Source organism: Penicillium alfredii (genome assembly GCF_028826965.1).
Source record: "Penicillium alfredii strain IBT 34128 chromosome Unknown utg000004l_segment0_segment0, whole genome shotgun sequence".
NCBI classification, from domain to species: domain Eukaryota; kingdom Fungi; phylum Ascomycota; class Eurotiomycetes; order Eurotiales; family Aspergillaceae; genus Penicillium; species Penicillium alfredii.
This window is the reverse complement of record NW_026622701.1, coordinates 3984354-3999717: the sequence shown is the minus strand read 5'-3', so window position 1 is coordinate 3999717 and position 15364 is coordinate 3984354. Positions and strand designations below refer to the sequence as shown.

General features: G+C 55.1%; 9 protein-coding genes across 9 annotated transcripts; 3 read left to right on the top strand and 6 right to left on the bottom strand.

Annotated features, from left to right (window-relative positions):
- Positions 1–370: 370 nt before the first annotated feature.
- Positions 371–1381, bottom strand: NUU61_003193 (dihydrodipicolinate synthase family protein; the record flags this gene model as incomplete). The annotated part of the gene is made up of 1 exon (XM_056653775.1): positions 371–1381. One exon carries the CDS (start codon positions 1379–1381, stop codon positions 371–373), a length of 1011 nt encoding a protein of 336 aa, XP_056514842.1.
- Positions 1382–1894: 513 nt separating this feature from the next.
- On the top strand, positions 1895–3442 carry NUU61_003192 (Gfo/Idh/MocA family protein; the record flags this gene model as incomplete). The annotated part of the gene is made up of 5 exons (XM_056653774.1): positions 1895–1918; positions 1975–2137; positions 2205–2903; positions 2987–3077; positions 3178–3442. The coding sequence occupies 5 exons, from the start codon at positions 1895–1897 to the stop codon at positions 3440–3442; spliced, it is 1242 nt and encodes a 413-aa protein (XP_056514841.1).
- A 131-nt stretch (positions 3443–3573) lies between these two features.
- Positions 3574–3753, bottom strand: NUU61_003191 (uncharacterized protein; the record flags this gene model as incomplete). Its single annotated transcript, XM_056653773.1, has 1 exon — positions 3574–3753. The coding sequence occupies one exon, from the start codon at positions 3751–3753 to the stop codon at positions 3574–3576; it is 180 nt and encodes a 59-aa protein (XP_056514840.1).
- A 91-nt stretch (positions 3754–3844) lies between these two features.
- On the bottom strand, positions 3845–4896 carry NUU61_003190 (uncharacterized protein; the record flags this gene model as incomplete). Its single annotated transcript, XM_056653772.1, has 2 exons — positions 3845–4314; positions 4716–4896. The coding sequence occupies 2 exons, from the start codon at positions 4894–4896 to the stop codon at positions 3845–3847; spliced, it is 651 nt and encodes a 216-aa protein (XP_056514839.1).
- A 62-nt stretch (positions 4897–4958) lies between these two features.
- Positions 4959–5159, bottom strand: NUU61_003189 (uncharacterized protein; the record flags this gene model as incomplete). The annotated part of the gene is made up of 1 exon (XM_056653771.1): positions 4959–5159. One exon carries the CDS (start codon positions 5157–5159, stop codon positions 4959–4961), a length of 201 nt encoding a protein of 66 aa, XP_056514838.1.
- Positions 5160–5783: 624 nt separating this feature from the next.
- NUU61_003188 (putative PHD finger domain protein) lies at positions 5784–7857 on the bottom strand (the record flags this gene model as incomplete). Its single annotated transcript, XM_056653770.1, has 2 exons — positions 5784–5924; positions 6001–7857. 2 exons carry the CDS (start codon positions 7855–7857, stop codon positions 5784–5786), a joined length of 1998 nt encoding a protein of 665 aa, XP_056514837.1.
- Positions 7858–8714: 857 nt separating this feature from the next.
- NUU61_003187 (uncharacterized protein) lies at positions 8715–10567 on the top strand (the record flags this gene model as incomplete). Its single annotated transcript, XM_056653769.1, has 2 exons — positions 8715–9298; positions 9370–10567. 2 exons carry the CDS (start codon positions 8715–8717, stop codon positions 10565–10567), a joined length of 1782 nt encoding a protein of 593 aa, XP_056514836.1.
- Positions 10568–10885: 318 nt separating this feature from the next.
- On the top strand, positions 10886–12037 carry NUU61_003186 (putative transcription regulator PAB1642; the record flags this gene model as incomplete). The annotated part of the gene is made up of 1 exon (XM_056653768.1): positions 10886–12037. One exon carries the CDS (start codon positions 10886–10888, stop codon positions 12035–12037), a length of 1152 nt encoding a protein of 383 aa, XP_056514835.1.
- A 414-nt stretch (positions 12038–12451) lies between these two features.
- On the bottom strand, positions 12452–14765 carry NUU61_003185 (putative forkhead transcription factor Fkh1/2; the record flags this gene model as incomplete). Its single annotated transcript, XM_056653767.1, has 3 exons — positions 12452–12518; positions 12589–14564; positions 14643–14765. The coding sequence occupies 3 exons, from the start codon at positions 14763–14765 to the stop codon at positions 12452–12454; spliced, it is 2166 nt and encodes a 721-aa protein (XP_056514834.1).
- Positions 14766–15364: the final 599 nt, after the last annotated feature.

Sequence of the window (15364 nt, the reverse complement as noted above, 5' to 3'; positions counted from 1 at the left end):
TTGGAGGCGAAGCGCGTAGGACCCGGCGCACTGAACATGTCGTGTCGGCCATGATAGCAAGCAAAACTAACTTGTACGACTCGTATCAGCTCCGAGGTGAATTTTCCGCCTATGAGAAGCAAAGGGAAAAAGCAGATTCCGGCTTCTTATCGTCGATAAAGCAAGATACCGTGTCTAGGGCTTGGGATTAGGGCTACGGGAACTGGAGGGGCTAGTTGTTGACGGCTGGCATTCTTAAGTGCCTACATTCTCTAGAGAGGAGCAGTTTTGGTACTTTGTAGATGCATAGCCATTGGCATTTCCATTCATTCATATACACATGGGGAAATACGTCGAGCTATATACTTCCTGATTTCATCCCAAATCATGTTTATGCCACATCCGGCAGCGATCGCTCCATCTCAACAAAGCCCTTGAGTTTGCCGGCAATCTCTTGAGCCTGAGCATCACTGATCCGGTTGAGTGGCCGCCGCGGGAACCCACCGTAGCCATAGTAAGACTGGATAGCCGACTTGGTGCCAGAAATAGCAGCCTTGGTGAGGATCCAATCGGCAACGCTGAGCTGCTTCTGCAGCTCTATCGCCTCGGCGAGACGCCCCTCACTCCAGAGAGTGAAGACGCGCACGCACAGACGCGGGAGGACGTTGGCGGTGCCCACAAGAGTGGCAGTGCCGCCCGAGACAAGGGTCTGGAGGGTGAAGTCGGCGATGCCGCCAAAGGCGACGTAGGGGTGCTTAGCGTCGGGTTTGGAGACAGTCGGTGCCGCACGCTGGGCCGGGGCCAGCGGAGATGGTGGCGTCAGAGCGCCGAGGGCGGCAGCAACACGGGTCAGCTTGCCGGTGTTGCCGCAGGTGAACTTGGTCCCGACGATGTTGGGGTGCTGGGAAATGCGGATGATGAGGTCCGAGTCCATGTCGATGCCGGCGACGGCGCCGGGGTAGTTGTACAGAATCAGTGGCACGGGCGATTGGTCCGCCACGGCCGTAAAGAACTCGTACAGCGTCTCGTCGTTGCCCACCGCGTACCGGTAGTAGCTGGGCGGGACGATCAACGCGTACTCGCCGCCTGCGGCTGCGACTTCTTTGCAGAGTTCAATGGTGCCGCGGATGCTCTGCTCACTGGCTCCGGCGATGACCGGCACATTTGTGAACCCAGCCTCGTCTAAAGCTGAGCGAGTCTCGCGCGTGACAGTCATGCGCTCCTCGCGCGTCAGGTGTACTGCCTCGCCGTTCGAGCCCATGGTCACTAGGCCGACCAGGCCGGCCTTGGCCAGGCGCACCACATGGCGCCGGATCGAGGGGACGTCGAGCTCTTCAGTGTTCGGGTCGAAGAAGGTCATTGTTGGCGCATAGGCGCCAGGGCGAAGAGGTGTGGGCGACATACTGGATGGGCAAGATCTGGGGATGGTTGGAGAGAGAAAACAAAAGCGCACTTGGATGATATTAAACACCCCCGCGCCACCCCCACGTCGGCGATTGTTCCGATGCGCTGCCAATGCACGGATAATGTGATTCCACCAATCAGCACGTAGCAGAATGTGGGGGAGACGAGGAGCCCCGCGACAAGATTTTGCTCGGCTTGACATTGCAGTAAATACAGTAGTTTGAATAGTAGTCAGAAGAGAGTAGAATGAGGTGTAGGAGTGTTTCTGTATGAAAAGAGAACAACAGCAATACAATTGGCCGATATTGATCCATTTCCAAGGCTGTTTACTACTTAAGGCTGTAGAAATCCCCGCAGCCGATAAGATATACTATCGGCTATTGCGGTTCAAACGCCGGAAGAATTATATCCAGCCCAACCCCCGGTCGATTCTTGGGTTTCGCTTTTAAGTGCTTTGTGTCCTCTGCTGTCTTCTTAGTCCATATTCTGCCACTCTGCATCAACAATCACCATGGCTCCTCCTAGCGTCTTGATGGTATGGAAAGATGCACCCCGCACTGTTGGTTGTTGCGCAAATTAACAAAACACCAGGTCGGCACCGGCGAGTACACCACCGGCTTTGTCGGCGGTGGTGCGTCTGGCTCAGACAAGAAAGTCGGCGTGGTCGGGTTAACGCTGTTCGACCTGCGGCGGCGCGGCAAGGTGGGCGACCTGAGTATGGTGGGCGTGTCAGGCAAGAAGTTCCCGGGCATCCGTCAGTTGAGACCCTACGACACTATGCAATTTCACAAACCAAGAAGCTAAACATGACCGGGCTCCAGGGAACCACCTGCACCGCAACATCTCGCAAGTCTACAACGGCCTCGACGTGTCATTCAACTCCTTCCCCGCAGACAACCAGACCGACCCGGATGCATACAAAACGGCAATCGATGCGCTGCCCCGCGGATCCGCCATCACGATCTTCACTCCAGACTCGACACACTTCCCAATTGCCTTGTACGCGATTGAGCGCGGCCACCACGTGCTGATCACCAAGCCCGCAACGCAGCGGCTGGCCGACCACCTGGCCCTCGTCGAGGCGGCGCGCAAACAGGGCGTCTTTGTGTTTGTCGAGCACCACAAGCGGTTCGACCCGGCCTACTCAGATGCGCGCGCGAAAGCCCGCACTCTGGGCGACTTCAACTACTTCTATAGCTACATGAGCCAGCCCAAGAGTCAACTCGAGACCTTCAAGGCGTGGGCCGGCCGCGACTCTGATATCTCGTATTACTTGAACTCCCACCACATCGATATCTGCGAGAGCATGGTCCCGGATTACCATCCGGTCCAGGTCACCGCCACGGCTTCCAAGGGTACGGCGGCTGCTATCGGCTGCGTCCCGGAGACCGAGGATACGATTACCTTGCTTGTGGAGTGGCGTCGCAAGGATGATCCCGCCAAAGTGGCTACTGGTGTCTACACGGCGAGCTGGACGGCACCTCAGAACGCGGGCGTGCACTCCAACCAGTACTTCCATTGTGAGTTTACCCATTTGAAATCAAGTCCCCGCTTATCTTCAGCTTCATTTCTCTGACAACTACTGAAAAAAAAAAAAAAATAGACATGGCCGCCAATGGCGAGATCCGCGTCAACCAAGCAAAACGCGGCTACGACGTGATCGGCGACGATCAGGGTCTGATCTGGGTGAACCCGTAAGAAACTGAGCCTTTCCTTGACCATGCAGACCTTTGCACCCACTTTGTTTCCTTGTTTCCTTTTCTTCTTTTCTTCTTCTCTAATTCAGTTCACCAGATTCTACATGCGCTACGCCCCCGACGAGGAAGGAAATTTCGGCGGCCAAACCGGGTACGGGTACATCAGCTTCGAAAAGTTCATCGACGCAGTAACAGCCGTCAACGAGGGCCGCGTAACTCTGGACCAGCTGGACGCACGCCCGTTGCCTACGCTGCGGAATACGATTGCCACGACGGCCATTCTGGATGCGGGTCGCAAGTCGCTGGATGAGAGAAGGCCCGTGGGAATTATTTCTGAGGGAGGGAAGTGGGCGCTTCAGTGAGATTAGTGTATATAGCTTGGTGGATATGATTGTTGATATGTATGTGAATTAAAGTAACAAGGGTGATAAGTGTGGCCAGCTTTATCCGGATTTATATCCAAATCTACATCCAAACAGACCTAATCCGAAAGTCATGCCGCCAAGGCATCTTGCACCGTCTGAACCACACTCTCGAGCATGTTCTCTCGAGACTGGCTAGAATCCAACACAACGAAATCTGTCTCATCAACAGGATCTTCCAACAAATCCAGCTGCGAGTCAACCATGGAAGACTTCATGTAATGCTGCTCAGCCGCAGACGGCGCAACCATCCGACTCTTCAACTGAGACCTATCCCGGATAGACAGCAACAGAAAACTGACCGTGACAGGGGAATCCAGCAGCTGGGTCAGACGGCGCAGCTCATCGCGGTAGGTAGTGCGCAGCGCCGCGGATGTGAGCGAGCCAGTTCCAGCGATCGGAGTCCTGCAGGGGCAGGTTGTTGGCCATTTTTGCGAGGGCAATCGGCGAGTGCAGGTCGTCGCCTTCGATGGTGGGGATCTGGAGACGCTGTGCTAGGGTCTGGGCTGCGATGCTCTTTCCGCAGCTGCAAGGCCCAATGAGGAAGAAGACTTCGCGTGGTGATTGTGTCGGAGCTGTTTGCTGGGCCCAGCACTGGGTGCTGAAGTTCTTCACGAACCGGGCGGTCAGATCGGCGTTTAAACCACCAGCTTGGGCGAGGGAGGGAGGCGACGCTTGGGCCTTTTTGGTGTCGTAAAGCAAAGCGCGACTAGGATCGGTGTTGTCGTATTTCGACGCAAAGAAGTCGAGGAGCTTGATGGGTGGGTTGGCTGTTGGGTCCTGGTTGGGGTCTCGTAGACGTTGCAGCCAAACTTAGGTGGCCAGCTCTTCGGATTCGAGGCCAGCATATTTCAAAAGAGGAAGAAGCTCTTTGGTCCAGTGGCTCAGGGTTGGATTTGTGACGTTTATCACTTCGGGTGCGTCTGCTGCCAGACTGAGCTCGATGACACTGGCCGCCATACCATCCACAGGAGCACAGACTGGCTCGACTTAGCAGTCAGTGCTTCCAACACGGTGAGTCCAAAGTGTTGTGTAGGATTGATGGTACTTGTCTAAGATGACATTAGTAGTAAATAAAAGTATACTTGTCCAGCAGCTAAAATAAAAAATTAATTAAACCCAATATAGTGCCCTGTCCAGCTACAATAGAAGAAGAAGAAAACTCACTCAAGCACAATCCCAAGCCCTAGAACAGGACGAAAGATCCGCTCACGATTAAATTCCGCCTGGCTGTGATTCACCTGCTCCAAGAGCCCGTGAACCATCTTAATGGCAGCAAGATAAATGGATCGATCGTTGGTGGACTCGGTGCTAACCGCAATAGACAAGATCAGAGGCCGATCAAGCCAGAGCGGTGCCTGCGAGATCCATGCATTGCGCTTGTGGATTTCCATAAATGCGTGGTCGACAAGCTCGTAATCGGATAGTTCTTCTTGGGCGGCGGTGTATTGCACGTTTACGTGAGTGACTGCTGAGCTCCGGATGATGTTAGTCGTGGCGCTGTGGGTAGGGTGATGGCTGTGATCGTGGTGAACTCCATGATGGTAATGGTCTGGGGAGTCATGGGAATAATCGTGGTTATTATGACAGAAGTCATCTTGAAGATGAATATGACAATAATGGTGGTGATGGTGTTGAGAGTGGCAGAGCTGATCATGGCCACGGCCGTGGTGATCAGCCACGTACGGTCTCGACACCATATTGCTCTTTAAATTGGGTAGAAACTCGAGACTAGAAGCCTGGGGGTGTTGGATGGTCTGTTGCAAGAGATGATGTGGTTCAATGAGTGTCCCCGAGTTCGAGAAGACTGGACTTCAAGCCATTTAAATAACCGAGACGAAACATGAGGCATGAGGCATGGGCCATCGAACAAAGAAACACTCGATGAGACAGTCAACAACAGGCATTTCTGAATGCCTTTCAAGTATTTCTTTCTCGCTTGGATGCATTGTGTCTTTGTCTGTTTCGGTCTCTTTGTCTATAGTGCATAGCCCTGCTGGGAATCGACAATGGGTCAAGGGCTTGGAAGTGCAGACTCGTGATAATCCAACAGTGATCAAATAAACAAGAGTAATAGAAGAGCCTATGAGATTAGGCAATAAGACAATGTTGGCTTCAACGCGAACAAAGAACCGTAACTCCTGACAACCCATATTACCCCGACTCCGAACAGCGCACTCCAGACAGACAATTAACATAAAAGTACAGAATCGCAAAAGTATGTCGTGGTATCATGTTAACGCTTCCATTCCCAGTTCAAAGTCCATGCTCATCGTCAAATCTATCGTCTCAGCCCGCCCTTCACAATGCCGTCCGTGCCTTTTCGGAACCGCACGCGGCACTCGGGGCAGAACCATTTGGCAGTCCGCGAAGGAACCTCGGACAGGCCGACACAGTCGAGGTGGAACCATTCACGGTCACACTGAGGACATAAGGTCAGTACTATTGCTCAGAAACATGGAAAGGGAAGAAAGCCAAGAGAGAGGAACACAACTTACATCCGGATTTTCACAGCAGATCATCGTTCCGAAGCTCACATCCCCACATATACAGTATCGCGGTTCGTTGGCATCAATCTCCTCCAGTACACCGTCCTCGTCGACGCGGACGTCCTGTGAGCTCCGGACGTTGATGCGCTTCTTGCCCGGTTTGGCCTTGCGGCGCCCGTAGCTGACGGCCGCGCCGCCATCTTGACCGGATGAGACGGGACCAGGCGCTGGGCGTTTGCGCCGGCGAGTGGGAGCGAGAGCAGGGACGCTGGGTGCATGGGAGGGTTCTCGGACGGGAGTTTTGCGGACAGGCGTCGCACTTTTGATGCGCAGATCTCGTCCACCGGCGGCTGCGATGGCGGAAATATTGGTCAGAAGCCCTGTCTCAATGGATGCAGCGGCTGCAGAGCGTCGGGACGAGGGTCGACTGACAGGCGGGGTGGGCGTGTTGGCAGGCTGGGCGACGGATCTGATGGACCGGCGGGATCCCGTGGGGGAGGGCAGGGGAGGAGATACCTTGGTTGCGGCGGCAGGTACCGACACGGCAGTGGTATCTGTGCCCGCAGTAGCTGCAGCGGCTCCTCGGTTGGATCTGCGGCGCGCCGGGTCGGGTTTCACAGGGACGGGAGGTTCCTCGGGCTCGGCAGCAGCGATTTCGTGGCTCTCCTCAGCCGCAAGCTCATCCCGCTTCCTCTTTCGTGATGATCGACTAACAGTCGGAGTGGCTTGAGCCGGGCCAGGAGTCGACTGGACCAAACCCCCTTCCAATGCCGCCTCCCGTGCCAACATCTCGCGCTTCAGCTTCTTAGCTTCGTTCAGCTTCATTCCGCGGTTGCTCAACTTGGTCTCCTCAAGGTCCTTGGCACTTTCTCCGGGGCGAGTCTGCTCGATGTTGTCGCAGTCGATGAACTCGGCACCAGTCTCCTCGGCCGCGGCCTTGGTGGCTCGGTAGGCCTCCCATCCACGACCTGAGAGGGACAGCTCACGATGAACCATGACCTCACTGGGCTGCCAAACAGCATTTTTCTTCATCTTCTTCCGCAACTTCGTCATCTCCCATTCCGTTAATCGCAGCCACGGCAAATCCTCGCTGCCGAGCTGGGCATTCTCCGGTGGTGGCTTCAACATAGCGAGAGCATTGCTCGTCGAGACACCCACCCCAGAACTCGGACGGCGCTGCTTCTCCTTCTTTGAAAATTTCGTAGTTTTCGAGATCGCAGTGTCGAAATCGGCGTCTGCTTCCGCATCTGATTGTTCGGTGCTGGCAATGGGCGAATCTGGGTGCAGTCCTGCCCAATGCTCAGCAGTGATGGCGGAGCGACGCGACCGCGACTTTTGCGTTTTCGGCCGCTTCTTATCGACGCGAAGAGTGATGCGCGTCGTGGACGCGACGTCGACCTTCTTGCCCCCGCGCGCACGCTTAGGGGTGGGTTCCGGTGCAGGCGACGGTTCTCTGGACGAGGGTTTTGGAAGGCCCTCGAGCTTCTTGCGGATACAATCCAAGCGGGTGAAGTGGCGATCGACAACCTCGTACAGGCGACAAGACTCGGCGTAGGCGGACTCACGGGCGTTGATCGCGCGGTCCAACTGAAATGAGATGTCCTTGCGCAAGGCAATGGCGCTGGGCTGCTCATCTTTTGGGAGATCTGGGAGCTGCCCATATGTCTTGGTCAGGTTGTGCACGGCTTGCGCCGAGTCCGAGTAACGGTTGTCGAGGCCGTGGATGAGGGTCAAGGAACGGATCAGGTCGGCAGGAAGGTATTCGGTGTAGTCTATGTAGTCTGTCACAGTTGCCTGGGCATCTGGGTCAAAGGGTCCATCCAGAATGACCCCACCACTCTCATCGGTCTCATCGGTCATCGCCATGTCGCTGGCAGGAGTGGTTGTGTTGATCTGGAGGTGCAGTAGAGGGTGATGGAAAGGAGAAATAATACGCTCAGATGCAAGAAGTCAGGGGTGGAGACACAGCACACCCTGACCCGCGACTATAATATTCGTGAGAGATCGATAAAGATCTCTTTGCCTTTATAGGAGCTGAAACGTAACTTGTCTTGGGGCAACATTAGGTGAGTACAAACAGTGGGGGATTATTATTCCGGGACAAAGTCACGTGTGGGGTGAAAGTGAGAGGTCACGTGTGGGAACGGCTTCTTGATGATGGCCCGTCATGTGATATTGAATTGACCCGCAATCTTATAATGCACGTGCCACATGCTGCCTTCCTAATCCAGTAAATATACTCCTAGACTCTCTGAGGTCTTTTTTATTATGATACCCTACAATAATATTAATACAATTAATTGTTTTGCTGTTCTTCTCTATTACTTTAACTTTTTGAATGTAAATAACTCTACTAAATTAGGGAGACTGGCCTATGGAAGTAGTTAATACAAGCTATTCAATTAACTGACAAGATGAAATCTCTATATTTCTACTGCTGCCTATATTGAAGCCTAGCAAAGTGAATCAAGAAAAGGACTCCTCTGAAAAGACAGCAATCATCCCCTTTTCAGTTGTTGTGGGATGACACCAAAACAGGAAACTGTTATTTTGCATCTTTCACTCCCACACTTCCTCCTCTACCTCTCCGCATATTTGCCCCGCGTCTTCTTTTCTTCTCTGCATCCTTTCCTTTTTCTTCCTATCTGATATCTTTTGTTCCTTTATCATTCCATCTATCGTTCTATCTTTTTTTTCATCTTGCTTGTCGTCCATATTCCATCATGGACAAAGATAAGCACTTGGAGCGTGTCGAGGAGATGTTCAAGAGCGATGAAGCGCTCCTGGACTTGAGCACTGGATTGAACACCCTCGCGAGGACTGAACCTTCCCCTTCCCATGAGTCTGTGCCTTCTATCTCCGCGTCTGTGCCCTCCACCTCCACCGAGTCCGTGACTCTGCTTCCTACTTCGGAAGCGGGCCGTATGGCATACCTCGCAAACTTTACCCCCGAGCTCCGGCCTCCTCTGTCTTACGTTCGCAGCCGGGTCATTGGACGTTCTGTTAATGATCATGAAAAGAATGAGATGTCATTGGTATCGACTGAGTCAGAGTCCTCGGTTTCCGAGTCTACACCGGCTACTGGACCGGCCACTGCGCTTACTGTGCCTGATCACACCAATGCTCCCCGCATCTTCTCTCAGGAGGCATCCACTCAGCCTTCAGACGAGTTCATGCAGGCGGCCTTCACTCCTCTGATTGGTTTGTCTCGCTTTACCTTTCTCTACATCCGGGACCCCGAGCTGTCTCGGTCTGTTCAGAAGCGGTTCTTCAAACATGGCACTTTCTGGAATCGGCCCTGGAATTTGTAAGTGCATATATACTCATCATCCTCTCCCCACACCTCATTATAAGACTGCCACTGACTTTTCTGCCTAGGTACTACGTGCATGTCCCCGTGCGCATCAGTCCTGGACCGGTGCTTTTTGTGCCCACTTTGCAGGCCCAGGCCTTCCTCGACCAGATCAACACTACTCTGGGCTGCAACCTGTCTCTCACGGGACCGAACCAGGAAGGCATGGCCATTTGCCTCGACGACATCAGTGGCCTCGACCCCGTGTTCTTGGGCCAGAGCAACAGCCGCCGGGACAAGGACAACCTGCGGGCATTGATTCACCCGCTTAGCGTGAATTGGCAGGATTGGACCGAAAGATTCGAACCTGACCTCGTCCGAGAATTCGAGGACAAAGTCAAGTCCGCGGTCGAGGCATCTAAGGACAAGCCTCGCACCAAAAGTGCCAAGGCCAAAGGCGAGTGGAAGCGCCAGCAGCATGAGAAGAAGTGGGAGTCGGCTTTGCTCCGCGCTCAGTCCTACTTTGGGGTGCGTCCACCATTCGCCGATGGCACTGATGCCTACCGAGGAGAAGCTCCGCAGGTCAATGTCCTGCTTGCGAGCAAGTGTCCTCCCCAAGGGGCGCCAGTGTTCATTAGCGTCGATGTCGAGTTGAACGAGCTCAACCCGCACCAGCTGACTGAGGTTGGCATTTCGGTCCTAGACACCCTGGACATCAAGAATCTCTCGCCGGGCGACCACGGCACCAACTGGGTGCGCGAAATCCGCTCACACCACCTGCGCGTGACCGAGCACCGCCACATCGTCAACCACCGCTTCTGCTCGAGCTGCCCTGACAAGTTTGGGTTTGGAGAGACCGAGTTGGTGAACCTGGCAAATGTGGGCCGGACCGTGGACCGATTCTTCACGGCTCCGTTCCTTCGCTCCAACATCGTTATCAATGACGAGGGCCAAGTCGGTCACAAGTCCAACCGGACCGTCATTCTGGTCGGACATGCTCTCAAGCAGGATGTGTCCAATCTTCGCGCCACTGGCAGCCAGGTATTTGTCAACCTGGGCACGCCGACCTCGCAGGTCAAGGAGCAGTTCGACACCGCCGAGCTGTACCGCAGCCTGTACAGGGAGCCGCACGGCCGCTCTCTGGGCTACATCCTGGGAGGATTGAACATCCTCTCAGCCAGCCTCCACAACGCGGGCAACGATGCTCGCTACACGCTGGAGGCTCTGGTTCGGATCTTGCTCGAGGCGGCCGGCGAGCGTCCCGGTGCTTGCGAGAAGGCTTGAGGGGTGGGTGAGTGAAGAGAAACCTGTATCAGGAAGCACCTGATAAACGAAACTATGAAAGAAGAAGGGGGGGAATGGAAAAACATAAAAAAAGGAGGAGGAAAAAACGGGAAAAGTGAAATTCTGTGGTCTAACTTAGGGCTGGCTCTGCAGCCGTTATGGATCTGACGCCATCGCCACGATCAATCTTGCCCCACCGGAGCTTCATCTTTTCTTTTCCCTTTCATTTTCTCTCTCTTTAAATTCTGTCCTAATACACTAAAAGCAGACTCTAACGTAAAAGCAACGATAAACTCATACCTGCCCACGTCACCTAAAATGCCCAGTCAAGGCCTCCTCACCTCCTATCTGCTATCGAGCACGCCGCACGCGCTCACCCGAGCTACTACGCATCCATTCCTCGTGTCCGCAGGGCGAGGCACGATACCCAAACCACTCCTCTCGCAATGGCTCTCTCAAGACCGGCTCTACGCGCAATCCTACATCCGCTTCATCGGGCTACTCCTCGCAAAAATCCGGCTACCAGCACACAACCCGAACAGCGCAACGCCGCGAGTCGCCACCTCGGAGCAACACGCCGTCGATGTACTCATCGATGCGCTGGTAAACATCCGCACCGAGCTCCGCTTCTTCGACGATACAGCCGCCGAGTACGACCTCGACCTGACAGCCATCTCCGTCGAAGAGGGCGGCGTCGGGCTGGGCGAGAGCGGGACCGGCAGCTACATCACGACGTCGGCGGATATCTCGACCACCGGGTCGGGCAGCTGTCCCGGGTTCACGGGCGGGCATGCGGGCAAGGGCACGGAGACGGGCGAGCGCGAGAGCGGGCTGCACGGGCTGTGCGGGTCGCAGGGCGAGTGCCAGATGCAGGCTGACGGCGGCGAGGTGTGCTACCCGCCCACGCAGTCCAACAGCAACAGTATCACCAACACGCAAACCACCCAAAACATTCAACAGGGCCAGGACCAGAGCCAACCTGCCAACCTCGAGCCTACACACGGCGAATGCGACCCCGCCTGCCGCACCACCGATACCAGTAACCCGTCCGCCGAGCCGCTCGAGCGCGGCGGGCCCATCTTCTTCTGTGCGACTCGCACCACGCGCGCCTACATCGATTTGTTTATGTCGGCCGGCAGTGCCGGCGTCTCCGTGCTCGAGGGTCTGGCTGTATTGTGGGCGACGGAGGTCTGCTATCTACGCTCGTGGCGGTATGCAAGCTCGTTCCTCAAGGAGCGCGAGGCAAACCCCAGTAGTGATGACACGGACGGCGGGGCGCTGCGCGATAAGTTTATTCCGAACTGGTCGAGTGCCGAGTTCGAGGCGTTTGTCAATGGCATTGGCGATGTGCTGGATGAAATGGCCGAGTCGATTAAGGGTGCCGAGGAGGCGGAGATGATGCGTGGACGGTGCTTGGAGTGGTGGAGGCAGGTTGTGTGGTTGGAGGAGCGGTTTTGGCCGACGCTTTGATTCTCTTCGTGAAAGAACTTGAAAAAAGAAGACTAATTATCTAGAGTACACCTTGGCAGGTAGCTACGAAATAGACTACAATTTCACACTGTTGTATCATACAATTGATGGCTCCCTGTCGTACATACACAGTCCTCGACGCGGCATGGCAAAGTAACTCGCCGTGTCCAAACGCCGATCCACTCAAAAGACAAGCAGATAAATCAGATAAAAAGTAATAAAAAACCCCTCAACTCCATTTCTCCGACCTTGGCAGTCCTTGCAACACATAAGAGAAAAGACATAACAATACCCAACCCTGCCAACACCGTGGAATGCGGAAGCAACTGAAAGACAAACCCCCAAGGGTCAGTCGAAGAAAATAGAAACAACAAACCAGGGAATAAAAACCAAACATGGTGTACATCGTTTGCACTATGTGGCAGTCGCCCGGGCAGCATTGCTCAACTGCCGATGGTAAGTGCCAATAGGTTGGAATCCCCTAGAAACACAAGTTAGTCTCAAGAATATGATATGAAGAGAGCCATGAAGTCGAGTAGCTTCCAACATACCGAGCCAGGTCAAACCCTCCTCCATCATCTTCGTCTTCTTCCTCTATTCGCTCTTCCTTCCGGGCCCCATTTGCGCCCACATCGCCAGTCTCTGGCCGCAGCGGTGGTAGGGTCCGGTTGGACCCCAGCCCGTTGGTCGTGCCGGGTTTGCTGGGGCTTGCCAAGTTCGGTGGGGGAGGACTGCTACTTGGGAAACCACTAATGATACGATCATCAGGTTCGCCCTTGATCGGGCTGATGTCCGGCACAGGACGGGCCGGGGTGCTGCCGATATCCGCAAACTTCCAGAACTGTGCGGGCGAGCTCATGGGCATGAATTTGGACGGAATCTGTGCTGTGCTGGGTGGCGGCAGTCGCGGTTGCTGACGCTGCGGTGCCGGCGTGATCATTGATGAGGGTCCTTCGTCATAATAGGATGATGAAAGCACCGGCGGAGACCCGGCCATATTGTCCGACAGTCCATACGCGCGGCTGAGATTGTTCGTGCTGGTCTGCGCTCGGCTTGGCCCACCCGCGTTGTTGCGTGAGCGGGCTGGGAGCGGGGACGGTTCCTCGTAGTCTTGCGGATTCATGTGCCGGAGCGGATGGTCCGAGCCGACCCCGCGACCGGCCCGAGAACCACGCTCGGGAGTGTAGGCCTCCACCGGAGCCACAGGGAATGAGCTGAACCCGGGCGATGAAACAGGCGGGGACTTTTTGGCAGCAGCCGAGAAGGAAGTGTCCAGCGACGCAACATGGGTTCCGCGTGATGACGATGGGGGCTCTTTAGTGGCAGGCGAGGACGGGGCAGACGACTGGGTGCCTTTTCGAGTCTGTTTTTTCCGGTATTCTTCCCGATACTCTGGTGCAATCTGCCACTTCATACCCTTGCCCGGCTCGTCGGTTCGACGTGGCACTTTTTGGAACGCCTTGTTCAATGACAGGTTGTGGCGGATGGAATTCTGCCAGCCGCTCTGGGAGTGGCGGTAGAAGGCGTATCGCTCCATGATCCAGTTGTAGATACTGTTCAGGGTAAGTTTCTCCTCCTCGCTCGAGAAGATGGCCTGCGCAATGAGCGTGGCATAGCTGTAGGGCGGTTTCAAGTCCTTGGCGGCATCTTTGCTGTAATCGATATCCTCGGTGCTCTCCATCATCATGCCTCGGTTGTAGAGAGGCGACTGCTTGGCCGTTCGCGCGCCGATAGTGTCAGGCGAGCGCGGCGGCGGCGTCACCTGGCGCTTGAGGAACTGCGGAGCCGGCGCCAGCGAGGGACCGCCTGATGAGGATGGGCGCGCCGGCTCGGTCGCCTGGGACGTCGGCGGATGGGCATGTTGAGAAGCATCCCAAGTAGACGAATTGGGGTCAGGCAGCTCGCCATTGGCGATGCGCTGGGCACGCTGGATAAAATTCGGGTGAATGTTCGGTTCATCGCCGGGGGTAACAAACATCATCTGCGAGTCAGCCACCTGGATGATGTCGCCGCACGAGAGGATCGCATCGGTGCCGCGCTTGATGATCGTGTTATTGAGGCGCACGCCGTTGCGCCCGTTGACTCGGATATGCCAGGAAGGCGTGTCTTCGCCATCGTAGAAGATCTCGGCATGCAGGCGCGAGACGAACTTGCTCGGGCCCAGGTCGACATGGACATCCGGGAGCGCGCGGGCAGCAATACTCACGGGGCTCGATTGCTCGTTGGATTTCTGCTCGCGATCCGGTTCCCGGCCAATGTTGACATGTTGTGTCTTGACGTAGTAGGTCCAGCTGCGACCAGCGATCTTCGCGTACGCCTGGACGATGCTCTCCTTATTCCCGGTTTTGATGTTAGAGTGGTCGCGGGCCACGCGCTGTTCTTCGCGCGGGGCATTCAGGTATGAGATCACCAGGTCAACCAGATCCTGGTTGGTTGCGGGTTCTTGATCCCCCGCCGACTCCTCGGCTTCATCACCGGAGTCGGCTGCTTTGACGGTGGTTCTGGGAGGCGAGGTGCGGCGGTCAACCTGCGTGGGGATCGTGGTATGTTAGCCTCCTTGACTTGCGCGGGGCAAAGAATCCTGTCTCCGCCGCAAAATACCAACCACACTCACCTTGCGCTTCTTAGTGGATGGTCGACTAGGTGATGAGTCCGGGACCTCCGCGTCAGACGTTTCCTGTAGTTGGATTTCCTTGCGCCGTGCGCGACGGCGATTCGAAAGCGGCATCTCGCAAAATCCCCTTAGATCCTAACCTTCAAAGTCGCTGTTGCAGGAACCCTCAAAGGGTTTTTTCTTTTCTTTTCTTGAATGCGGACCAAAAACGGGGCTGGTTACTCCGCAAAAAAAAAAAACAACACGCGGGGGGGGAAGAGAGAGGGAAAAGGTGAAGATGAGGCAAAGCGAGGGCAAAAGCCGCAAAAGGAAGAAAAACACAACAGTCCAACTCTGGATCGTTCAGTGCCCCAGTGCTGGAGAGACGCTCACAGGTAGAACCAGAGAACGACAGCGTCAGAGCCGGCCAACGGATCGAGTGGGTTTGCCACCGAAAAAAAAGGACGAAGAGAGAGAGAGAGAAACACAACGAAATCAAGAACAAAAAAGGGAACAAAACATAAAAGAGAAAAAGAGAAAGCAAGGTGAGGCTGGAAGCACAATACGCAACTGATTGTGTGGCTGGATGTTATTATCGATAATCCCTAGGCCGATCGACACGCGCGATGGCGTCTGTTTAGGGTGACCGCCTTGTCGCGTGGGGAGCGTGTGGTGGCCCACTCTCAGGATCTCTCAGGCAGAGTTGGAGGGAGAAAACAAAAAAAAAGGAACAG